General features: G+C 44.6%; 1 protein-coding gene across 7 annotated transcripts in view; it reads right to left on the reverse strand.

The window, feature by feature from the left end:
• Positions 1 to 27540, reverse strand: part of LOC105670031 (uncharacterized) — a 210128-nt gene that overhangs the window by 120488 nt on the left and 62100 nt on the right. For all 7 annotated transcript variants that reach the window (XR_010891224.1, XR_001100362.2, XR_001100361.2 and 4 more), the window contains one exon: positions 12628 to 12777. Coding sequence is in view for 3 of the 7 variants with exons in the window: in XM_067359191.1 (XP_067215292.1) it covers positions 12628 to 12777 (150 nt within the window). In the remaining 4 variants the exon portion in view is untranslated. The remainder of the gene's footprint in view (positions 1 to 12627; positions 12778 to 27540) is intronic.

A 27540-nucleotide genomic window follows, 5' to 3' on the forward strand; every position in this document is an offset into this window, starting at 1 on the left:
AAGTTTTAATAGAATTGCTCGATCCGCTTTAATTAACTATTATGAACCGTTCGAGCGTCCAATTGCTGAGCACATGGCGAGTATTTATTCTTTTGTGCATCACGCACACTACGCGAATATCTCCTGCATGCGGTATTCTGTTGGTTTATATTTGTTTCATGTTTGCGCCGCGGATACGCGCGAGAGTTTATCCGAGTTTATCCGCGAAGCTCGGCACCATTTAATTCACTTTACTCTCTTTCTGGGGCGTACACACATATAAATATAAAACTCGATATTGTTTTGCTAGAAATGGTCACATTACAATATGCATGTACGCGCGCATTAGTACTCTTGATTCGCTTTAATAATGCACGATATTCGTTGCACGTAAATAGTTTAAAGTATTTGACAACGCATCTACATATAATCTATTCCTAATTACTTTAACATTTACGTAATAATATAGTGCAGAAAGCGTATTTATTAATTCATATAATATTATTATTAATTGCCACTGTTAATAATATAACAACAGCAATATATGTCTTCCTCCCTGTGATCAAACCGTGAAATATGTTTAGCTTGTCATTAAAAATAAATTAACCTATTAAGAAGATTATTATTTTTGTAATGTAGACTCAAGATGATGAAAGCGACATTTCAAATATAAAAGCGTTCCTGCTATCTGGTTTGATCTGGTTTGATCGAAGTATTATTTTGTAAGACTTTTAATCGAATTATCGTTGAAAGCGCGCACTAAAAAAATCAAATCGAAACCAATGATGCCGATTCAATTATCGTGCTGCTTTCTCATTTTATTCTCTACCGCGAAATTCTCCGCTCGTGATTAGCGCATCATTGTCCGCCCGGCACTTTTGTTTTTCCTCCGTCGCGTTTCCATCACACGGAATGATTCATCCGTCGTCGTTTTTCGCGTGAAAGTAACTAAATGTGAATCGATCAGTCCCGCCGATGCATTATCCAGATATCGACTCGCCTGGATTCGCATTTGTAGCATATCTTCGATAACATTAAAAAATCACCATTTGAAACCGGACAGTCGCGTATCGATTTAACTTTGCGATAATCACGATTCCCGTTTTAGCCGTTTGTCTCGTAGCAGCCGTTCGTTCGTTGACATTTTCCGGTTCAGCCCCGGTTCAACCCTCCGCTACTCAACCTCTTTCCCGCATTCGGCATGATAAACCGCTTGTTTAATTTATGTGTACTATTTTATCAACTTGCCAACGACTTTCCGTAAATATCTCTGGTATAACATTAAAAAATCACCATTTGAAACCGGCCAGCCGCTCATCGATTTAGCTTTGCGATAATCACGGTTCCCGTTTTAGCTATTTGTTCGGCAGCAACTGAATCATTCGTTCGTTGACATTTTCCGCTTCAGTATCGGTTCAGCTCTCTACTACTCATTTTCTTCTGCGCTTTCGGTATAATAAACCACTTGTTTAATTTATACTTATGTACTATTTTATCGTCCTACCAACGACTTTCCGTAAATAAGAATACGATAAAATATGTAAATGTAGAATAAAAATACGGCGACCGCGATCGTGTCAGGACCATTATTTTTTCGCTCTCGACATACATACCCAGCTTTCTGAATATATCTTTAATCCCGCCTATCGCCGTTTATCGCATCGCCGAGAGTATAGATTGTACAAACACGCCCTGTGTCGTACGTGTTTACAATAGTTTCACTTGTTTTACTTTTATCCTCAACAGTCCCCCCCCCCCCGTCCTATAGTTTTCACCTTCCCGAGACTCAACGCTCACTTCGCTTTCTTCGTCGCCCTCTTCGAGTTTTTCTACATCAACCATCCCTTCCGCGCACTCTTTTTTTCCTTCTTTTTTTTATTATATTGGATAGGGGATGGAATTTATAACTTCACCCTCGTGGTATAAGGATCGGAACGTTAAGGTTAACGGCTCCCGCTACCCGGCAGTATACGACTACGCTGCACTCAACGGCCTGATAATGCTTTACTTGCATTATGGAAAACAGTTCGTTAAAACCGTATTATCCGCTCCGCCGGGCGGCGGCGCCGGCCAGAGGCTCAGCTGCATGCCAGGAGCTACCGTATATTGCGATATATCGTTCCTCGATTGTCTTCGCCGTAACAAGTACTTCGAGAATTCATGAGGAAACTTGGAGGGCTCAAAGGGAGACCTTGGCGCTGTCAAGGGTTGCAATAGAGAGTGATATAGTTATCAAGAGCCTGGACTGTGACCCACTGCATACAATACCTCCCCGGTATCCTTCGCGGATCCCTTTGATCTGGAGAAGACGAACAGGAGGATGTCCAATATCAATTAATATAATAACAATAATTAGTTATAAGTCAAATAATTCTCTTGCGAACTTATTTGAAGTTAATCTTTTCTCTGCAATAAGAAATTTTTAAGAGAAAAGCAACTATGAAATTTTATTTCTTATATTTGGTTTCTTTCTGACTTTCTAGTTTTCTTAATTGTTAGATCATTCTAATACTTTCTTCTCGCTACAATGTCTAATTGATAAAACTAAAGTTTCATCAAACAGAAACATCGATCATTTCGATAGTTTACAAAATGATAGTCTGTAACATTGAAGAATAAAATTTTTTTAAAATAAACAGCGCCGTGATATCAGGATACGCAAAGTTTCATCAAATAACGAAGCTTGTTTTGATGTGCTGATTTTTGTTATCAACACTGCAATGAAGCAATTTATGCTATCGTATGCTGAAATAATTATAGCATATTTTCCGGCGGCGACTACGTTTCTTTACGACTTTCGAGGTCGGATTCTCAATTCCAAGCAGCATTGTCTCCGACTTCCGTCCTTATCGCTGTTCTCCGGTACCATTCGAGATCTTAACGCGCGACGAAGGAATCTCCCAGTTCTTAAGGCGCCGATCGAAGCCAACTCGATCTTCGGCCGTGTCGTGTTTCCACGCCCACCGACCGCGCCGCATCTATGGTCTCATTGTGCTTTAAACAAAGCGACCGCCGTGAATTGTCCGGGATTTAATGAAAGAAGAATCTCCCCAGTCGCCCACCGCCGCCGTCTGTCCGCAGGGGTCCGGCATCAAATCCGCCGACTGATTCCTGAATTTATCGGGAGCCGCGAAATAGGCGTGGAATCTGTTAAACGAACCGTGAGCCGACACCCGAGAATTTTTCATCGAACAGAGGAAATTCGCCTCGCAGTCCGGGGCGCGCTCATCGTGGATTCCGTTTGAGAGCACGGGTTGCCGGGCGAGATTGCTTCATTTTCGGCTGTCTCTTAATTAACGGGGGCGAACGAGGAAATTACGGGAGATTCTATATCGGTAGACGCGGGCGATTAATCCGCTACTATTTTCGCATTAAGCAATGCGAGAACCGTCACGGGCATTATGCGCTTTGTGAATATTTAAATTTCAACTGACGCGCAGTGGCGTTGATTTCGCAGAAGTGCGGCACTACAAATGAAACCTCTCGTTGTACCTCGGACTCGTTACCGCTATTTAATCCTGTCGTCAACAGGCATGTTTCGATACTCTACGAGGTTACGCGGCGACACGTCCATTGCAGAAAAACAACCGGACAGATGGTTTGTGAAAACACGATTGTGAAAATCAGGCCTCTCGGCAATGTTTTGAATTTTTTCGGCGAAATGCAAAAGTTTCGCTATCGCGCAACATGTAATAACCGACAACACTCGCTTTAAAGCCAGACTCTGAAAAAAGCTTAAACTAACGGGTAATTACTGGTCAAACTTTTTACTTAGCGCGCAGATAAGTACTCATCTACTTTACTTCGGGGGGCCGATAAAGTTTTGGAACGACAAGAGTCAAAGGAGAGACGACAAAAAGACAATATTCCCGTCGAAAATTCCCATAAAATACTGATGAGCGCTCCGGACGGCGAGGGAAATATTCTCTGATCGATGAAACATCCGGTGTTTTCATGGCTCATCGTTAATCTCTTAAAGAACACTCCAATGTTAAGAACTCAGGACAAGAAGATTAGTAGAACAATTCTACTCGGTTATCTGTTTGCACGAATTTTTATTCCGTTTTAATCGGAATTTCAACTAAAATTTTTACAGTAGATCGAAAACAAGAGAGATTTCTGGGTCAAAGTGTGTGTATGCGCATGTGCGAATGTGTGTGCACGAGTGGGTGTTTTAACGACTGGAAACCGGTAGCGGAATGGGTGCTGGATAAGAGAGAAACGAGAGTCGAACTTTTTGACGACTGCAACCACATCGGCGAGATAAACGTCGCCCTTTTACGAGTCGACGGCGGAGAGACGGGCAGATAGCGACATGCACGGGTCAGCCATTCCCGTAGTGGCGTAACGACTTGTTTTGTCAAGCAGCGGATCGAACGGCACAAATCACTCAGTGACACAGGCAGGAGCGACGAGGGTGGAGTATTCGCAGAAATCGCTGCGGCCGGCGTTCTCGAGGACTTTCGCGCCGTTCGCAGGGGACGGCGTTGCGGTTGAGGGAAATACGGAAACAGACGCGGAGAACTGGCGGAAATCAACGGACGAAAATTACGGTTCCCCCGCGTAACTAAATGCGCGATGATCGCGGCGATTGCGGCAGCGGCGGCAGTGACAGCGTGAGTGTTTGCGATAATAGTTACGCGAGCTAATTCAGCGAACCGCCACGTTAGTCCAACGTAAATGTTAACATCGTACGGCATCGTTGTCACGTTTGGCACGCTCGACCTAATAAAAATGTTGCAGACAGACGCAGCGAGGAATTGCTACCCGCTGGCTTGCAACCGACCACTCTTGCTCATCGTTATTTTCTCGCTTTCTATCTTTCCTTCCACCTTGTCGAATCGCCCGACAAGTCTCTGCAACGGCCAGCATTGCACATTACGGCATCAAGCGATATACGGCGCTCCGTATTTTTCTGTCAAAACTATATAGACGTTTCTTATTGGACTTTGCGCGAGTGGCGAGCGGATATTGTTTTGTGTGAACCGATGTAGGTAGTCAGCGAATCTGTCCACGCGCCGTGCGCGCGGACATTTTGTCACAGTCGCGTGGATAAAATCACTTTAAACGAGATCCTCTCACACAGCGGATAATTGAAATTTCACCGTTCATGATACGGGATAATGAAATTATGCCCCGGTCCCGATATAGAAAATTGAAATTCTCACGCATTCGTCGCACTGAGCTGCGTTGTTAATGGGGACGCCGCGTATATTCACTTAATCATATTAACGTCGTATTACTCGCTCTCGCATAAAAATCGCGCTGGAAAACGCAGACGCAACGTAATCTCGCTGTTTCACCAAAAAAAAAGATATATGAGCGTAAATATCAACAGAAATAAAACGTAAGAAATTACGGGTTTAATCTTACAAGCGTACTTTATCGCGTCGTTAACAATTCACAATTAATTAAACGATAAAGGAATATCGCTTTTGAACATTAGAGCGAAATATAATCCTGAATAATTAGCAACTGATTACTCGACCGAGCGTCACTCGCATAAATATTAAAATGAAAGTTGTAGTTTTTATCTTGATAAAATTCAATACGAGCGGTCGAATGATAGTGGTGTGTCGTTTAAACCATGCAGTACTTACCTAGAAAATTGAAAGCAAATTGCATTGAAATTTAAAAGCAATCCTGAACCTTGTTACACTGGAATAACACGCAGCTACAGTCCCATGCTGCGCGATCGGCCGAGCCGTTTTAAGCCGATTTCGCGCGAAGCGGTAAACGAATTTTAACCAATTGCGGTAAAATGTAATAACGAAATTGCTCTCGCCAGGATATAAAACAAAGCGGCCGCAACAATTTTTTTCTATTTCGCGCTTCAAGTGGGTAGTTCGCAACTCTTGCTGCAAGTCTGCGCTTCTCGTCTTACACGTAGACAAATCAGTAAAGTGTTTAGTTAACACAGGAAAATCTCTGCAATGAGTCAAAAGTTTGCATATATTTTCGGACTGTTTTAAATCAACTTGACATTTAAACTTATTGCATTTATCTGCGAAGCCACACACACAGCAACCTCGCCACAAAAAGATTGAAACAAAATCTATTTATTTAGCCAAAATTTAGTGTACACACATTGATCTCACTCGGCGACTTTCGAAGAAAGCTAGAAGCGAGGGAAAGCGAACGATGACCGGAAGGCCGCACGCGGCCAAGTTTCGAGCTTTCGCGGTCTTCCGCGCGGAAACGGTCTCTGATCTATCGCTACTTTAATCCAAAGAAAAAGCCACGCGGCGGCGATCCCGCGGAACGCGGCGCCTCTAAACGAGGGGGAAATCGAACTTTTCCAATTGATTCGACTTAACTGGCGGAGGGAATCCAGCACGGTAGCAATCGCCGCGCGCCTTCGACCGACGCCGCGCATCTCGGCGCGATCACCCCTATTCCGTGCCACGTTCGATCTCTCTCCTCCGTCGACTTCACTTGGACGACCCCGAGGGCGAAATATCGCGTAAACTTTATCGCGGCTGTGCTCGCCTAGTTTAGCTCGCTCTCGCGCTCGCGGATGCCCGCCTTACACTACGCTCCACGCCACATACATCGGTGTTCCTGACTTTTTGGACTTCTCAACTTTTCGCGAGAGATCGTTATCAAGTTCGACCGCGCTTCGTGAATCGTTCGATTTTCGGAGAACCGCGAAACGAGAGCGTAGATAATTACGGCCGCGGGCGAGCACAGCGGATCCCGGCGAACGGCGAACGAAGAAAAAAATTTATTTCGCAGTTATAATTGCATCCCCGCGCAGCAAAATAGATGCGTTTAACGGTTTTAATTGTTTACGCGAGGATGCTTTTTCTATCGGAATTTCGATTCGCGCTACCAGTATATTGAATCGTTTGAGCGATTGATTTATTTCGATAAATACGATAAATAAGATGCGATTTTCAGCAAGATCTACGAATTTTTAATTTACGAAAAGTTACAGACACGTTCGATTAATGTTAAAATTCTAGCGAAAAGATATATTGATTATATGCGTGTTTATTTTATATTTTATCTTAAGATTAGGATAATGAATTCATTATCAAAATATATTTTGTTATAAACGCGTAATATTAAAGAAGAAATATAGCAAATAAGTAAATAAAAATAATATTTTTATGTACTTTTTGAATAACATTGTACTAAACTTAACTTTTATTAGTAAATACATTGGTGAATATCAACGACATTTAAAAAACCGAAATATATAATAATTAATTCTTTCAAATAATTATATCTCGAGACGAAGGTGCTTTTAACTGATAATCATGTTGATGCTTCTAATATACCGTTAATAATCTGATGTCCACAAATGGATACATCAAATTATCGGATATTTACACAAAACACGATATTCTAAACAGCATTCGCAGAAGGATAAATAGCTATAATTTAATTATTTCTAATTAAATTAAAGGGAAACATTTCTTTGATAAGAATATATGTATTACGTCGGCAAGTGCCTCTATTCTATTAACACCCGTGTATGTTTTTATTGTTCTGTGTATGTCCCTGGAAGTAATTTTCAAAGCAATAGCATGTGAATACGACTAGCTCTATATTACGAGATATCAATGGTCCCATGGTCGTCTGTACTACTTGAAGTCGAAGGCAAGTGCACTTTACGCGCTTGATCCGCTTGTCAGGTGCGCGCCGGCTGCGTAAATCAATCCTAGCAATAATTTCCCGGGATTAATTGGCGAGTGATTGACACGGCGATTCGAGAGTCCGCGCCGTACTCCCAAGCAAAGCCTCGGAATTGAATGCGGAAGGATAATTGGTTTCGGCGCGCCAGCAGAAGTAGCCCATACGAAGCTGGTAATAGCGAATTTGCTATCGCAGCGTATGCGAGATTAACCATATATTTGAACTACAAATAAATGGATCCCCCGAAATCTGCAGACTGACGCATTGTCAGAGATTTCAGCGTGAAGTGTCAGAAGAAATTGATGTAAAGAAACTGAGAGAACGGAGCGATAAAGATTAACACGTATATTGATCGCGATTATTATTTCGCAAAAGACATTAAAACCATTTTATGTTCGATATCTTTATGCAAAGAGATCAATTTGGGATTTAATGTATTCCACTCGTGTCACCTCTTAAGTCATGTAAGCAGCGAAACTAGCGATCTAAAATGGCATGCCTTTGCGGCTCGACATAATCGAGATGACAGAAAACTCGATTATACGCTTTAATGTCTCGTATAATTAAAATAGCGCTCTTCGCTGGCTGCAAAAGCCGCGAAATACAATGTGCCGATATAGATGAATATCGATAAGAATTTTTAACTATTAAATTTTAACTTTTTTATCTCAAGAGAAATTCTATCGATATTTTCTTTTTTTTACAGTACTGAGACAATTGAATTGAAAATTACACTGTGTTCCGACATTCGTAACTCGTGTTAATTGAGCGTATTGCCATAAATTTTCCATAACACGCTTTCACATATTAAGACGGAAATTACGATGAACTAATAATGGATATTCCTCTGGTGAGATAAATTTTAATCATGTGGACGTAACTTATAGCGCTTTTGGCTTATTTGAGCTTCGGAGTTACAGCGCAAATCGATTGTTCATCATACTTAATTATGCTCGAAAGCCGAGAGAATGATTTATGAGTACATGAGCCATTTGAGACCATGCAGGTCATATAAACGGGCAATCGATGGGCCAGTAATACTATCTCGACGCATGTTGATAGACGATCTCATCAAACATACTCTCATTTTCAACCAAATTTTCCGTTTTATATATCGTCATCAATATTACGCAACTATTGATGTGCGTTATTGCTAACGCATTAATAAAAGCAATATCTTATCTCGGTATATTTTTGTAAACGCGTTTGATACGACGTTTAAGAAGGCGGTAAACCGATTCGATATCCCGATCGAAACAATTCCTTTCACGTGCACCGAATTAGCGACGAAAGGTGCTTCAACGAACCAACAACGTTCCGTTTTGTCTTTGCTTGTTTTGGGCCGAATCCGAATTATCGGAAAGCAATGACGGAAGCGTGTTCCGGTTCCTTTATCCGATTAATACGGCAGTGTGACGCTGGACAACTCTCGATCCTCTACTTTTCTCTGCGCGTCGTCGTCTTTCTACACTTTTTCTTCCTTTCATCTTTTTTTTCCTTACTTTTACCGTAATCTATTCGATTGCGCGCGGCTGTAGATACGATCGTAGCGGTCCCGAGAACGAGTGCGGTATTATGTTGTCTCCCGTCGCGGCTTAATGCTCGGTAAATCGACGCGGAAAGCGATGAAAGTCGCGAAATTTCGAGGTTTTTAAACGAACATACCTCGGTTTATGGCCGTATTACACCCACGCCTGGAGCACGCGCCAGTTAACTGGAACGCCGGGCGGAGTCTTTCGCAAAATTCCTGATGTCTCTTGTAATGCGATAGCGCGATGCATGACGCTGAGGATGTAATGCCATCGTGAAAGAAGGGATTTCGAGTGAGATCCTATTACTTCGGCGGCGCTTAAATTGAAAGAGCGCTGTTCACGCGATACCAGTTTGAAAGAAGCGGGATTAACGTCCGTCCCTTCCGAAATATTGCATGTAAAGCGGCGTTCTTTCCCGAGTTAATTTATCATACGCTTATAGGGTCACACTTCCCATTTGTGTCTTTTCAATGGTATATTCATTTGACTTGTAAATCGCTCTTATATAATAAGTAGCTGCTTACACAAGTAATATCGTGACGCTGAATGGAAAACATTGTATGGAGCAGCGCGTTAATGTTCTGAAGCTTGTGACACGTTCAGCTACTCGCTCGCGTTTGACGAGGGATTCGGACAAATTGCGATTTTCCGGTAGGGTCGCCCGACGGTTGAAACTTGAAAAATGTCGGCCAATTTTCAGTGCTGCATACCGACTTTTCGTACCTGATGAGCATTTTTCTATCTCATCGTTTACAAACCGTCCCTTCTCGTTTATCACGCGTATCTCGTTTATCACCCTTGTCTAGGAGACACAGAGGAATTTTCCGATTAGTGTCCGAGCTATCGGTTGAGTGTGGCTAATCGCTCGGAAAAGTGTTGCGAAAAATAAATAATAGCATAAGTAACACGCCAAATTAATCAATCACTATAAATACGATAAATTAATAAAAATCGTCACCGAGGATTGCCTCAAAGAACATCTGACCACGTGAAGTTTCCTACTTCGACGTTTGCTCGGTACAGATTTATGACAATTTCATGCTTCGCGCATTCATCTTCAGACGCTTACATTTAACTAACGCGTTAAGTGAAATACGTACGCCACAATGTCGTGTTGCGCCGAAAGCGACAACGTAGGTACGTTATATCCACGCTGCGGGCACGAAGCGAGCAGTAGAGAACTTCGCGAAATGGGTTAGCGGAATGGACGCGGAAATGGGCTTCGAATATTGAAACTCTTAATTTACATACCGTCCGCCCGCCTCTGCCATCAAATTATTAGAAAGTTTAAGGACACTCGCGGCGAATGCTAATTCCCAACCGCCCGGTCGAAGGGTATAAAGATTCCCGGTAGCTCCATCGAAGCGGTAATAGACTCCATAAGCAAGTCTCGGCAGGTGCTCAGAAGTTTTACTCACCTTTTCCAAAGGTAGAGGCGAAAGTTTCTCAAAACCGGAGCGTCCTCGAAAGACGAAATGCGGGTGAAAGAAGGCCACAAGCGCGTGAACTGAGAGAGGAGCTACGAAAACGTTCCTTTGTTCGCTGTGTGATCTCACGGTTACTTAAGCGGTGCATCATTAATATTTAGTCAGCTCCTCCTCTGATTTATGTCGCAATATAATACGACAAAGAAACCAAAACGCTTACAGTTTTATAAATAATCGCTTTAAAGTAAATAATTACTTCCGTAATTTTTGATCGTCCTGTTAAACCGGAAATTTATACGAACATTGTTACGAACGTTAAATTAATAAATCTACTGTATCGCTAGTTTTTCCCATGAGAGCATAAAGCTTTTTACGAGTCTTCATTCGACTTTCGGTATTCTCTTTCTTCAGAACTACTTGAATCTTCGACGCCCAGGAGGTATCAGGCAGTAGTGCAAGACTGCGCCGGAATAGTTCAGCTCTTTCTCGAAAACGGCGCGAAAAGGGAGAGAAAGAGATAAACCGTGCGAGAAGGTCTTCACGAGGATAGGTGCAGGGAAGTCCCGGTTTCCGCGGGCTTATCGCGCACGGCGTCTACGCAGAAATACGTTTCGAGTGGCATAATACAAAGATTACGCGAAGGACGTGACTTAACATAACTCAATGAAGCTCAGACCGAGTTAATTAAATCCAAGGGCGGTCGACGAAGCGCAGGGAAGATAAAGGCTGGCGGATGGAACGATGGGAGACGGAGACAGTGCTGAGCGCGAAGCGCGTGTTACCATTATCGAAGCGTCGTTTTCTCACCCCGCTCCACTCCCTCTTTCTTTCCTCTCATCTCGCTCGCTCTACGTACATATATGTATATATATATATATCTTTATCGTTTCCCCTCACTCTTCAGCGCATTACGCGAGAGTGTACATGTCAAACCTCGTAAACGCGTTGGAAAGTCGCGGCGGTAGTGGTGTGCGCGACGGAGCGCGTGCAGGTGGATGGATGCGCTCAGCGGCGCGCCCTCCACCATTTCCGTTCTGCGCGAAGCTTCACAGGGCTTGCGAAGTGCTCTCCACCGACCGTCGCGTATATCAAAGCGGGTTAAGGACTCCCCCGCGCATCACCGTCCCGCTCGCGCGAGAGTCACTTATACTTCCGCCGTTCACGCGCGCCCGCGGCCCACTGGCGAAATAATATTTCGCGTAATCTTCCGCGCTCAAACGAAACTTGAGTGGATGCAAAATGCGCGTAAATGAGGTGCCCGCCAGGCCCTCCCGTCGAGTGTACGCTCGCACTGATATACCGACGACACTTTTTAGTGCGCCTGCCTAACAGAGAACGTGTCTCCAAATTGTTATCGTTCTTTTCCCATGCGTTCTCCTCGACATCAGATTATTTTTGTGATAACACGGAAACCCGCTGGTTCGATAGATTATAACAATGTGACGGCAATTATTGACATTTGTAATTTAATTTTCGGTAGTCTATCCTTCTTGGGCGATGTCCAATAATTATATCAGCGTCAAATTAACGATTTGAAATGAAATTTTTACATAAGTTCTTCTATTTTAAGATCCAAAGTCTGACGGGTTTTTCTTGAATGAGTAAAATATTGTATTTCGCGAAAGGTATAAACGACGAACCTTATAAAAATTGCAGGATAATCCGTGGAAAAATGGCGGTAATTTTTTATTTAAGCTCTTACATCGGGTAAAAGGCATATATAAAGTACGAACCGCGACGTAACCGTTACGAGTTTCGCGAATTTACATTCAGAAGTATTTTCGCGCTCCGGATATTTACGGAAGTAGCATGAACTTGTAACGAAGGAATTCAGAACAAAGGACAGGATGAGCCGGGGCGCGCGGTCTGAGATGATAAAATATTATTGCATCACGCGGTTTTACGCGGTAACCGGAAGATAATACGCTGGTAATTCACGTCTTCCTACCCAGCTCAGCCTTCGTAACTGTTTGTTCCAGACGGACGTTTATATCCGGTAGCGTGTAGCTTAATACAATTCTCCACAGCCTTAGATATCGTCTACTTACCTCGAGAACGATCTCCTTTAAAGGGAATGTAGGTGACACAGCTTCGCCGTCGATATCCCCTTGTCCACCCCGCCGCGCTCGATTCCCAGCTCCGCGTGTAGCAATAAAACCCACAACCGGATATTCATTTCGTGGCCGGATAAGAAAAACCTGTAACGAAAGAAGAATTGCTCAAGTTTTATTCCGTCCGGACGTAAAGCGATATTTTCCGGGTCGGACGCAAAGAATACCGCAACGAGGCTAATTCGGCATAGTTTACGTCGGCGAGGTAAAAACGGGCGAAACTTTACAATGCCGCCGTAGTCCGCGATACGCCGAGTGATACTTCGTACGCGCGGAGCAAAACGATCCACTTTTAACTTAAATTAATACAATAAGCATTAAGTGAGAAACTCGAGATCCCGTAACCGAAACAATAAAAAGATACAAGAAGATATAAGAGAAGTTCGATGCTTTCATCTTTTCTTAATAATAACCGACGTATTTGGCGTTTGCTGCTCATAGAACAAAGTATAATTACAGCAACGAATTTACGTTCGCGAGTAAGAGATATTCCTTTCTGTCTCATAACGTCTGTTCACTGTTTGTTATTACGTTGAAATGTTCAACCGTGTCATAACAGTGTACGCGCGCGCGACATTTCCAATGATTAAGCTGTGCTTTCGCAATCAGCGAGGCGGACAACAAACTCCTTTCCCAAGGACGTGCATGGCGAACCCATCGGACGAAGCGACGGCGCGCGCGGTGGCGCACGTCGTCGCGATTACGGGCTAATTATCGTCGAGTTAATAAGCCGCGGCAACAATCGCACTGGGAAAACGTGCTCGCCGCCGAGAGGGAATTTTACGCGGAGCTTGTTGTTGCCAGCGAGCGGCTGGCGTCGCCGGGGACAATCGTCCGCAGAGAAGCAGCCGGTTACACACCGCTAACCGGAATAGGTCAGAAGTTGAAGCAATTAGCCCAGTTTGTCGCTCGCACGGAAAACAATGCCGGAAAGTTGTTAACGATGTCACGCCGACCGCTGCGTTCTCCACTTTAAACGTTGTTTCCGGCCAAATTCGCCTATGCCCGTCCATCTCCCCTCTGGATCTTCCTCTCCCTTCCCTCTCACTCCTCTCTTACCCATATGCATACACTATTCCGCTGCTCCTTCTGTCTCCCGCTGACGTCAGATCTACTCTAATTATAAACAAATAGAACTATGTTGTTCATATATGGCGCCGTTTGCAGAGCAGACAATGGAGATCTCGGTTATTTACTCGTGATAATCGTTGGATTAATAAGTATTTTGTTACTTTGATGGATGAACGTTTCCCCGCAGATCTCTTTGTACAACATCTGGTTTGCACGGTAAGAACGGAATTTCCGCCGTGATTGCGCTAATTACACGAAACATCGTATGCCTGCAATTAGATCTCATCCGCCTGCTAAGAGGCTTCGTTTTTCGCGCAACTCCGCCGAAGACGTTAAGGGATGCCTTTACGACTGTCGTAATATTAGTCGAGTGCCGAAAGCCGATTCGGATGAAGAAGCATCCGCAGTTGTGAGCGGCGCGATGTTTACTGCAGCTAACGGTACGGGCACGGCGTTTAATGTTTAATTAGGTCGGCACACTGGCGTCGCTGTGCGCCGCACAATTAAGGAAACATTAGGTAGCTAAGGACGTACTAACTGAGAGATTAGAAATTTGCCAAGGATTGTGTTATTAACCTGCGTTATTTCACTTAGGAAAATCAAGAACTTGTCCGCTTTGTGCCACTCGTAAACTCTTTCGTAAATAGAAATATTGCGTGATACACGCGCTCTAAATTTTACCTCTATATTTACGTGTTGTAATAAAGATAATAATTTTATATAAAATAAAATAAAATAATGATGACGAGTATAAATTTAAATATAAACATATATATAAATATAAACATATATATATATATATACAGAAAATATGAATATACCTTGTTTATTAGAATGATTAATCTCTGCGCTGTTACGCAATTCAAGTTAAAATTCACAAATTGTCAGTGAGAGTGGATTGTATTTCAGCGCAATGTTAATAATGGTACAATCACCTGAAACACTCATTTATGTCGGACTTCAATCACGTGATAAAACTGCTCTCTATATTGTCGAAAGAAATTTTAATTATGAGAAGCGTTGGAACGTCGAATGTAGGGCAACGACAACGACCTATCGATTTTTACACGACATCGCGAATGCAGAGCGCCCCGAGTTCGAGAGGCGGAGAAAAAATGTCTCCCGACGACTAGCGACGAAGAAGTATAATGACTTTCGTGAGCACATGCGCCGCACCTGGAACTACTTGCTTTAAATCTGCGTGCGACGGTATCCCGTATTAACATTTTTTGCGAGAGTCCTCCTGCAGGAACAAAAAGTCCGACCATTATGCTAATCGGCAAGGACACGTGTTTGTAATGGCTTATTTTTACTTAGCCGAAAGTAGCGTTACGAAAACGATGCGAGCCCTTCCTCCTCTTTACGGCGCCCTCCCGGCAGGATTACGCACTTCAATTTAAAGCGCTGATTAGTTCGGTCCGTCGCAAGTTCTTTAGCAGGCAATTCGCATATCGAAACTTTTTTTATATCAAATAACGTGTCGCTTTCTCGCAGAAAATCTTCAATACGCAACACAAGCATTAAGCTTTCTAGCTTGTTAATTTCATATTATCGGACATCTTAAGAGAGAAACACGAAAATAATTAAAAATTTAATTACGAGATTACATTAATTTTCATATTTTCTGACTATCTAAATCCAACCGGATGTATCGCTCGTGCGAGAAAATGCGCCGGTTTCCCAGTAATTAATATGCAAACTTTAAATCGATGTAACTGTTTACCGAAATTATAGCACACCAGAAGCTGCGACGATCCGCCGCAGATGATAGTGATAATTACGGCGTTAACTTCTTTCACAAGGAGGAGGTGGGTAGTCGGGGAAGTCGGCGCGAGCAATTAAGCGAAAAGTCGTATAAATATCAGGCGGATCTCGAGCATACGGTTTCCACGAGAAGGTTTAGGCGCAGAGTTAAGTTTTCAACGACCCCCAAGGCTCGAGATGGGGACATCAGATATCGCGAAATGTACGGCCGGAGCTTATTTCCTCCCACGTATTACATTCCAACCGAGCGTTCCGCGTCAGTACAGCCGTGAGCTACAGCAGATCCTTCGCGATTCTGGACGCGGCAAAGTAACGGGAGCGTTTGTATAGAGCTGTAGAGGCAACTGTAGAGCATTAACTGTAGCAGGCAAAAAAGCGGCGAGGTAAAAGTAAACGACGTCAAAGGGAAGACTAAGATAGCGCTGTTCTTGCTTTCATTTCGAATAGTACGTTAATTTTGGAAGAGAAACTCAGAAACATCTTACGATGTTGCAGTTCTTTAAAAATCAGATGGCAACGTATTTTTATGGTTGTTTTCATCTCGACGTTTTCTAATTTTATACCTCAAATTCATGTCATTTTGCTTGAATCTTATATCTATCATTGTTCCGTGCGATTATCATCACGCAAAAATCTGAGAACGCGTTCCAATTCGCTCTCTCGCGTCTTAACGATTAAATTTAATGTCCACCATGGTGATTGCGGATGCATACCTCTTTGTGGAATTATGAGATGACGTTGAAGCTCTAAGAGATTAACCCACTCATGCGCTTTAATGCATATTAAATGGGTCTAAAAGTAACCCCCCCCATTTACGAAATTCGCTCCGTGCCGCAAGAGCTCGGCTTTCCTGCCCTCCTCTCCTTTATGCTCCGTGAAACTTAATAGCAGCCGGAATTTCTTTACAACGCATTACGTCTACAACAATGCATTAGTCGACGCGGTGTATTTACCTCCGCGCGGTGCGAATGCGAATTAAATGTACAGGTACGTCTCGGAAGAAACGCGAAATCTTATTACGCGCGGATTGCCTCCATCCTGCGTGGGTGACAGTTCGTCGAGACTCGCTACGTATTGTACAAGTGGCTCTCCCGTGGTGCCAAAAAATCAAAAGAGTTTTACGAAGGAAGCGCAAAAGAGTCTATCAATCGATTCTCGTGGCAGTTACAATAAGTACAAGGTAAAACTTCCGTATCGCGCGACCGCGAACTCAGAGTGCGGTGATAAGGCACCGCCGTGACGTTTCGCATTTTAGCGTCAACAGCGCAATCCATATATCACCCCGTACATGTGGCCGTGTGTATCGCCTCGTTGGCAGCTTTCCCGTTGCTCTCCAGCAAGCGCGTCCCACCTGGCAGACTGTTACTTAAGAACATCAAGCGGGCCACCAGGCACAGAGGGCCCTGTTGTCCAAGGAGCATCCACGGGCCATCCTCCTCGCAATTCATGCATAAGCTTCCATCTCCATAAAGGAGTTAGTGGTGTCATCCCGGTGGGTACTCATGTTTCATGAGGCTTACCCGCGATACTAAGCTGGTGGCGACCCACATAATGCGCGAGCCAGAACAACGCCTCGGCTAAATAACTCCGTCGAAGCAACCCTCGTCCCTCTTCTCCGGCCCGTCCCGTTTCCCCCTCCTCCCGCGAGAGGAACCATACCCCGTCCCGGCCGTCGCTCTCGCCGTTAACGACTCGTGACTCCGCGCGAACGCCGCGACTTACAAAACACGCGCCGAATATTGTCAACAGCCTGACCTAAAACGCCACTTTTACTACTCGCCTGTCGCGCGCAATCGCCTCGTTACCAGGTAAATTGAAACTTTACGTCCGACGCGATAACGGCTGCTATACTTCTTATCACCCTTACTCAGCGCCGATTGAGATACCGCGATTACACGACTGCGATTCTAAAATTTACGCATGTTTTTACAACGTTACAATCGCGATCCCGAGATTATGCGGGGTTTTACGCATCATTTTACATCGGTTAAACTGAGAAATTTTCTCTCCTTTTTATTCATTGTTCTAAAGCACGCGCTATACATATAGAAGTGTACTATTTTCGGACAGGATTGTGTCGCAATATCAAGTGCGCCGAGTTATACACACCGCGCGCGCCGTCTGACTCATCACGCGACTGTGCTACTTGTCCGCGCTCGCGCTGTTAAGTTACAATTTTACGGCATTAGAGACTGGTGGTAATAGCGCAATCACGAAGTTTTATTACTTCGAGTTTAAGAGAGTGATTACGATATACTCTCAGCCCGCCAATTCCCCTCCGCTTCATATTCCGACTCGCGTGGTTACAAGGCAAACGAACAATCTCCTTGACCGTTGATTCTTCCGACCGCAAAATTCTGTTCCTCCGTAGAACAAGCCGAAATAGACACGAAGAGCAATCAAATCGCTTTTTGCCGCGCGCCCGCCAGGCCAACAGTTGCTTTTTGCAAGACTAACCTTTTGGCACAGTGGGATTGGTTTTTGCGCTTGGCGGAGACGGCCACCTGAAACGAGAACTTACCGCGAGAGGTCAAGAGAGAGAATCGATAGAACCAAGGAAAAAAAATGAGGACGACGTAAACGTTCACCACACATTTCGGAAAACGAAAGCAAAGCGAGATCACACACACACACCGGGCCGGTCAGCGAGCGACTCGTTACGTCAGCTTCGCTCGCAACACCGATAACAGTGTGCTCGATGTGTCGGGGGGCCCATTGCATAGCCCCTTACGTCGCGGACTCGAAATACTTGAGCGGATTCTCGACGCGAGCTCGCATTTCGAAAGCTCCTGAGAGATCCTCCAGCGCGGGCGAGGAGTGAACACCGGCGTGTATATAGTGCGCGCGGTATTCGAGTAACGCGCGCCTTGCAAATTCTTTCTCCGAGTCCCTCTTTCTCTCTCACGCTCTTTCTTTTCTCTTACCGCCCTCCTCCTTCGGCGCGGCGTCTGGGCCGAACTACCCCGTCGTGCTCCGCCAGGTTATTCGTTCGACGAAAGCGGGAAGCGACCTGCAATCCGACACCGCGGTGCAGTACGCTCGGCTTCCCTTTTGGCGCGGCATCAGCGCGGCGCCTTCTACGAGAGGTGCGGCTGAAATACCATCTCGCTACCCGCGCGTCTCGCCCGCTATCTCTCGGCAAAGTGAACACGATACACGGCTCCGTACCTTACGTACTCTTTTCACCGTTCTACGTGCAAACGATATCGCCGTACCGATAGTGGCAAAAAATCGGAACTGCAAGATCGTCATTTTTGTCGCAGGCGCCTGCGGCGATAGATTTTTTCGAACGAAATAAAGTAATCTAAATTGTTAATATTGTCTGCCATTTTTATCGAAATTTTTATGCAATTTGGAATATTTTCTTTTTTTTTTTGTTTTGTTGTTGTTTTTGTCCAAGTGGCAAGTTCGTATCGAGAGATTGTTCAATGAATGCGCGAGCGCTAGCGGAATTGGAGTTGACTTCCCGCCGGATACACAACATTCAACAGAGAAAAGATAGAATTTTCCGCGTCAAAAATATCTCGTGTTCGAGATCATATCTTTTACAAGTGTACGCGAAGTATTCGCGACCATGTAGCACGACGGAGAGAGAAATATTCCGAGAATGTTTCTTGCAAATATCTCTATGACATTTTCAACGCAATATTTTTCAAATGCGCGTAAAGTAATATCGCCGACGCGTGTAGCAATATTGCTTGGCGTATTCTGCAAATGTTTATATATATAGAACGTAAACGGCAACAGTGCCGAAATTTTCCGGACTGAAGTGTGATTTGTAAAAGCACTCTAGTAACACCGCAACATCGGTGAAATCCGCGACTTTTCACACGAACTGTGACCAGGAGACATGCTTGTAGACTGCGCGAGATTCGCCGGATGAAGACAAAGTAAATAAAAATTATTCCCTTAACGACTTGCGAGGATCGACGATATAGTCCTCCGTGTTTATTAACAGCTTCTTCCTCCAATCGCCGAAAACTCACCGGTAGGTGGATTTACTCAAGCAGATTGCCGGATTCGTAATATCGAGTTAACCCTCCACCCGCCGCGAGGAACGTGGGAGGACGAGCACCGAACGTCCTTCGGAACAACCCCGTGAATTCGTGTTAGCGCCCTCATGAATTTCGCAGCAACTCCTGAATCCCGGAGATAAAAATAATTCGAGCGCCGGAGATCACGTCGCGCGGAAGATGCCACTTTGTTTCGTCTTTGTGTTTCGCCTTCACTTGACTCAAAAGATCAACTTTTCAATTAAACTTTCGAGAGAAAAAGAGAGAGAGAGAGAGAGAGAGAGAAAGAGAGAGAGAGAGAGAGAGAGAGAGAGAGTACTCTTGTAACTCGTGGAAATCGTTTCTTCTAACAGATTCGATGGGACACAGTAAACTGACAATAAATCGAAGCACAAAGAAAATAATACGAGCTATGCAAATTATTAAATTAAGTATGCGTTGCACAACGATATATGAATTTGTTATTACAATTTCCGTCAATACAACGACTGAAGTATAAAGAATGTCCGCAACAGCTGCCTGTGAATCTGGCAATAAAATAGAAATTATTTTTCCTGTCTGCCATCTTGCTAATAAACTGGAGCAAATGTATTTCTTTCTACGCGGCGACATGCCATAAACATTTGACACGACAAGAGAAAATAACGAAAACAAATGATGTCATTCATTGCAGTTTAATATTAAAATCTTCTATGTTTTACGCAATCCGTATTTGTGAAATATGTCGCGGGCATTTCTTTTATGATATTAAATCGCACAAAATGTAACGTTAATATATTTAAAAACTGCAATCGACATATTACATACAAAAATCTTGCATATCCCTGTCTCGATAAAGAGGCCAGAGTCGTGAATAATGTTACATTAGTATCGATTATAAGTCGACAAGTGGTAACGAAAAGTTGGCTCGAGCGCATCGTAAAATACTTGATTAAACTGCGAAATGCGGACCTCGCCCATTAACTGTGCTTTCTTCGCCATTTAACTGACGCTAATTATCAACTATAAACAATTTTAATTTCCTGCGGGTGGTCTAAGAAGTTGATTAAGAGCGGAACGGCCTCATGTATATTAATTATTATTTTTATGCGGCCGGCATAAACGCATCGCGCCGTTAAAAGTTCTTTTATTAATACGAATTGCTACTCGTAAAGTCGCGACCACGCTAATCAGCTTCCGTATCTTACAAGATTTTAATTAAACTACGAGTATGCTGTTCAAGTCAGTGACTTGGCAAATGTAACACGTATTACATAAAATATTCGGCTATTCTACTAAAAGGTTCGATACAATCTTTTAATAAAAATTTTGTTTCTGTTAGATACATCAAAGAAAATTTTTTATGAAATCAATAAAATAAATTGTATATGTATTTCCTACAATTCTTTCAAAAGACTGAATAAAGAAGTTTCCCGGCAATGTCATAAATATCATAAAATCTTTTATCTGAATTCTCTCTTGTTCGCGTGTCCGCATTTTTGCGTATAGATGATAGACAGAAAGTCGGACGGATTGTCCGTAAAATAAACTATAAAATCAGCTTACTACGAAATATCAAAATATACGCGAGTTAAATCTTAAATCTTCGAAATGGAGATGTTTTCTGTGCTTGAAGGAAAAGTAGCTGTCCAGAATACAAGCTGGCACTGTATGCAAATTTGATAGAAATCGTTCTAGTTCGAGTGAAAGAACTCCATCGGCGGGCCACCCGCGGCGCCCGAGACCGGAAATGTAGTACATTCCTTTCGAGAAATAGGGAGTTCCGATGATATCTCTGTTTGAGGTTGTTCTGAGGAAAAAAACTGGAAGCCAATTTCCACATCCCGCCCATCCCGACATGCCGTCCCTTCGCCTCGCAAGGCGGGGGGTTCCATCTATCCCCAGCGGCGGCGAGGCGGAATCTTTTTCAAACGAGCCGCCGACAACGTTTACGCTTTTTCCCGCGGCCGCCGCAGAGGCAAGACCACGGCTTCCGGTCTGGAATTTACCGGAAATAATACCGGCGCGCGAGCGACTCACCGAGCCGCCGAGTATACGCGGCGCGATAAGGTCTCCCGGCGTCGCGACGCCTCCCGCCTCTCTCGCAACTTTTAAACTGCCAAAGCCAGCCCGAAGTTTCCGGGGGCTTGTGCGAGTTCCACCTCGTCCTCGCGTCGCGTCGCGACGCTTCAGTCCCGCAGCGCGCGACGTTTGCGTCGCCGCGACCGCGGCGGATAAACCGCCGGAATTGCTCGGCACGCATGGCGCCTTCCGTCTGGAATTTCACGTGAATTTCCACGCGGACGTAACGAGTCGGTTCCCTCTGTGCGCTTTCTGACTAAGAAGCGCGACCGCGATTCCGCGCCGCGGAATGCGCGGCGTTACAAACTGCAACTTGTTTCACGAGGTTTGTCAAACTCCAACGATTTGGATTCCTTGATGAATACTGCGAATATGATATTCTTCTCAAGAAAAATATGAATGTGCGCTATTTTTATCACAAATTTGTGCAATATTACCGTCGAAAAATCTTCAAGTTATTTTAACAATTTTGCAAACTTGATACAATCGCGCTCTCCGATATTAAATATTAGTTTACCGCGCGCTGTAACGTCGGCAAAACCGAACACATCGCCCTTCAAAAGCGTTTCTGTTACAAACGTCGCGAAATTTCCACTTCTTGAATCGCGGCAAATGTTATTTCGGCGTGGAAATACGAGGCGTAAGTCTCACGCAGCGTAAGTAAATGCCGCGCATTGCGCGCGTCAAGAAGTCGGGGAAACTCTCGAAACCTGACTGTGTATTGAGCGCCGCTGAATATTATTTCATTGCGTAACATCATCATCACAAACATAAAGCGATTCCGAGGTCGCGTATACTTGAATTCCGTGATTTCTGTGTGTGAATGTGCGTGAATCAGTATTATATTTGTTTGAAGATAACTCCCGGGAGTTGTTGAACGGAATGCCCGTAAGCGCGAACGCAAAACAGAGCGCCGGGCGGAAGCTTCAGCGCGTTAATGGCCGGAATTTCGAAAAGCTCGTACTTAACTCTAGTCTACGAGGTGACGCGCGGAATACAAAATTGATCTTAGCGTGAGATATTAGCGCGTTGCCCTTGTACGTTGAAGGTGCATCGCGTTGACACAGTCAACGTTGTCCATTTGCTTCCCGACGACACTCGTGTACATTTAGTGGAATGAAAGAGAAAGTAATATCTCTCTCTCTCTCTCTCTCTCTCTCTCTCTCTCTCTCTCTCTCTCTCTCTCTCTTTTTCGTAGAACTAATGTTAGAAAGAATAATGCGATCATTCAACAGTTTAAACTATCATTCGGGATGAGCAGTCTTCTCCGTAACGATCCCATTAAAATTCCACTTGGACAACTCTTATTGTTAGTTTCTTATTGACCGCGGTTCATCGTGTCGCGCGCTTCGAAGAGTTCGTTTAACTACATTCTCTCGCAGCCTCGCCGCGCCCGGGCGTGCATTTTACGATCGCTCCACACTTTCCGCTCGTAATTCAAAGCGGGGACGCGGGAAAACGTGCTGCCATTCGTAATGAAGATACGACGCGCGCGCACGGGGCATTTTCATTGGGCCGCGCTTGGTTTTTGCCGCTCGCAACCGACGCTTTAATTAATATTCCGCTTGTAACGAGATAGCGTGCAGTTTCAGTGATTTTTGTGCGTTTATATAAACCGACCGTTTACAGCCCGGTCACGCTCTCAATTTCTATACGCGGCCGGCCGATGTACGGGCGCGGTGTGGCGATTCCAAAAGAAAAAAAAAAAAAAAAAAATGATGCTGGTTGCGCGTGCAGACGCCGACTCGCGAAAACGACTTTTATTTTATTTTTGAATGTAGTTTAATAACGAGTTGCATGGCAATGATAATACTCACATTTATGCTAACGCGACTCCTTAACATAATTTTACCTTCCCCGGCACAGTTATAAATAGATTTTAACAATGATTCGCGGAGGGATATGATAATCGGGGCTTACGTTTATGCTAATGTAGCGCCGTAAACGGTCCTTCGGAGAGCGTTCGCTAGAATTTATTTGTCGTCCTGAAGTAAGGCCGGGTCGCGCTCCATGTCTGCGCCGCTGGATTCCCGTGTTTTTCCGCAATATCATCAACAGCGGTAGAATCCGATGGGGTAGGATTGTCAAAGAGCGAGCGCGCGCCGTCTCGCAATTCCATTCCCCTTTTAAACTCGGCGAGATATAATCTGTTGTAATTGAAAATTATGCCGCACGGCTGAGCCTCTCAAGAAGGCTCGCGACTTTCCCCGCCATCGCTGGTGGCGTCTGCGATCGCAATTTGTTCATAAAAGAAGTTGAATAAATTCTAGGCTTCTTTCTCTTTTCCCCGCCGTCGGTCGGACCGGTTATAAATAAAGTAAGACTCGCGAAAATTCGTCCGCGCGCCGCGCCGGCACGAATACGCGCGAATACGTTACGGGATGTCTTTAGAAATTGATCGCGGCACTTCCGCGAGGCACGAAACACAGTAACTCGGAGGATTCGGCGAGATATATTGTATAACCGCGCTACGTAAATGAAATATGCACGCGATAATATATCTGCTAATAAAACGCGGCGTGTAAGCTGCTTCGGAAATTCCGCGCTGTAGAGGTATGCTATTAAGGCAAAGTTAATTAATTAATTGCGCACGCAAAATTAATTTTCGGGTAATTACGGTCTTTCTTTCTTTTTTTTCTAGACGTAGCACGTTGAAAGCGACAGAAATATTTAGTATCATTGAAATTATCGGCCGATATTTATCCGCATCGAGCGCGATGCGGATAAATGTAAATTTATTGTTAATGTATGCCGTTTCATTATTATTCCGCGATTGCATGCGTGATTGCTCGAGGAGAATGCTCATTTTGTATTTTCACGCGTGTCGAGATCGATGATGGAGCAAATAATCTTAACAATCGAGCGGCGTAAGCGCCGTGACACGAGGCTTACGTTTCGCGTTAGAATAAACGGTGACATGCGTCCCATTACAAGAATCAAAGCTTATCGCGAACGGCTCGGAGCGGGAGGAGTTCCAGTGCCAAGCGAAGGAGTGGGAAATCGCCTTTACCCAGCCGACCGAGAAGACACAAATCTTGTATGTCGCGAGACCTAAGATCCGGTTCCCATTATTCGAGGATTTCGTGTATTATCCATAACGTATAAATCGCGAATGATAAAGGAGGAAGCTCCATGCGTCTTGCGGCTTTGCAATTTACAAGTTTGGTGTCTGGCTTAGAAATTTACGCAGCGCTAAAAATGAAGTACACTCTTTCTTTTTTTCTTCTCTTTTTTGTTAATTTTACGCACTTGTGAATTTCGTATTCGTCGCGTGCTTCTTTAAATGCTGAGGAAACTTCCGAGGCGTATGTTCGCGCGCAGAATCACACCACTGAGCTCCAGCTCGATAATCCTAACAAGTCCCCGAGGACTTTACGGCAAAATCGCGTTCTTGCGAACCCTCATCAGTCGTGCACCGGCAATACCATTCGTCAGCTAGCTCAGCTATATGTGGAGGGTCTCGCGCGCGCGCAAGGTGTGTGGCCCGAACGAGTTCACTGAATCTACCAAGGCCAATTTAGCAATTAAACTACCCGAGGAGAAGAACCAAAACTAACCAGACGAGTCCCATCGCTTCGGCTACACCGCCGTAACCGCCGCGACCGCCGGCACGAACCGCCGTCGCCGCCCTTGCGTTAGCACCGGCGAAACTCAAACCCTCGTAGATCCGCGCGTGCTCGCCGTGCAGATCGTGATTCTTGTATGGACGACGAGCGGGATTGGTAAGAAGGCTACATTATTCGCCGCGTCTCGGGCTTCACGGCCCATAGACTGTCCGAAGTCGCGGCGGTAACTTAGGACCAGCCAACGGTAGCAACACGCGCGCACGAACCACGACGACATCGGAGGGAGGAACAATGGAGACGGCGGTAGAGTTATTTCTGTGTTTAGCAATATCTTCCGCCCATATCTATTTCGATTTATACGCATGGAGCGCGACGGGGGAACAGATGCTATAACGGTGGTGATCGATGCATGGAAACGGTTATCTCTTGGATTTCGAGAATCCACTTACATTATGTTATATATTATTTAGGACGGGAGCAACGCTCATTTTAATGAGATTTATACATTATTCTATGACTGTCCAACGTTTCTCCATTGTGAAGAATGAGTTCAGAGCACTTCTCTGAAAATACACGTGTCGGTTTAATTATGCATCCGGTTTCACTGTGAATGTCGTTATAATTGGAAGAACCAGGTTATACTATTAACTCGGAAGCCACGTCGTACATATCCAGCAGTAGGGAAGTTACGATCACTGCACCCATCATTCGAGTTTCAGGAAGAAATTCCCGGCGCTTGCCAAGCGGTATCACCGCTACGATCCGACCTCTCGCTAAAGTTAGGGCCGATAATGTATGCGCTGGATTTTCACCAGCTCGAAGCCGGCGGGGCAAAAAGATCGGGGTTGAAGAAGCGCGGGGATATAAAGAGGAGAGTATCCGCGATGAAAGCGTAAAGTTCGAACGTAACGGGGCGAAGAAAGCGGAGCTAAGCGATTCTGAAGTATGACGAATGTACAGGCAGTAGACAGCAACGGCTTTTGCTCGCAAGAGAGAGAGAGAAGAGGAGAGAAAAGCAGTTTTCCGCGAGCGGCCGTTTTTCTCGCGCGGTGCGTGCTCGAGTCAGTCACATTGATGCGCTCTTCCTTCATGAACTTCCCGTGAAATACAATCGCACACTCGCTATACTCCGCGCTATACTCGCGCATGAGCGCTAACGGTAAATTAAAAAATTGCATTTGTCCGCATTGCGAAAAACGCGCTTCCATTCAGCACCGCAGCTTGTAAATCATTTTATAAGTAAATAAATTCTAAAAGTACAGTCGCTAATATTAAACCGGCGTTATATAAAAACGGCAGCGGAAAAATGCTATTCATCGTAAGTAAAATACCTCGCATAACTTGCATCGTCGAATAGAATTTTACATTCAGTTATCACCGCACGTGGATTGCGGATCGTGTTTCGGATTAATTAAAAATTAGCGTAACACGCGGTACGTGACGTGACTCGCGCGGCAGCTCTCGCGCATTCCTAAAATTATTAATAAAATTGTTGGCGAAGCGATAAAATGCTAACGGTGATTTCATTTTATAACACATGTGTCTACAGATTTTTCGGCTTTAGATATATATTTTGCAAGCTCAGGTACCCGAGTCCCCGAATGTCTGTGGATTGCGCGCAGACTGTCGTCGGCGAAGGTGGGGAGAAGCGCCGTGGAATTAGCAACCGCACTTCGGACCATAGTTCATTATGCTAATTAAAGTTGGGCAAATATTCTGTGAGCGTGGCCGGTCCGTACACACCCCGTCGGTTCGCTCCCCATCCCTTTTCTACATTCCTTTTCGCCGCTTTGCTGGCCGGCCTCGTCGGCTTGGCCGCCGCACACGGCAATCTTAGGCCGGCCAGTAACGGCGGGACCTTTTTCATATTTTTTTTGTCCGACGGCCCTTGTGGTCGCGAGGGTGCATTACGTGTTATGCCGATTGGAATCGCTGGACTCGGGAGAAAAAAACGAGGCGGAGAGAAAATGGAATTGCCTCTAACATATGTATTGCGCGCGTTCGGAATTAATATTCTATTATATTCAACGATGCACTCGGGTGGAATTTAATCGATAGTTTGCACAACGTAATATATCGCATGAAAAGTACGGAGGAGCGCCAACTGCAAACGTTACGAAGTTTGAATGCCTTGATATCGCCCGACTCGTGTTCGCCTTGTCGCCGATTATTAAGCCATGCGAACATCTGCGCGCCGCGTATCGTGATTGCTTTCGATGTCTGACTCGCGAACTCTAGATGAGAATGTATACGAGTACCATTAAATGGTGTTCCTGAAGTAATCTCGATGGATTTCGCGAAATATAATTTTGACAGAGTAACGACGAGCCTTTGCGCGACATCCACTCGTGTTTTCTAATTAACCGGTCGCAAAT

The sequence above is a fragment of the Linepithema humile genome, chromosome 7 (genome assembly GCF_040581485.1).
Source record: "Linepithema humile isolate Giens D197 chromosome 7, Lhum_UNIL_v1.0, whole genome shotgun sequence".
NCBI classification, from domain to species: domain Eukaryota; kingdom Metazoa; phylum Arthropoda; class Insecta; order Hymenoptera; family Formicidae; genus Linepithema; species Linepithema humile.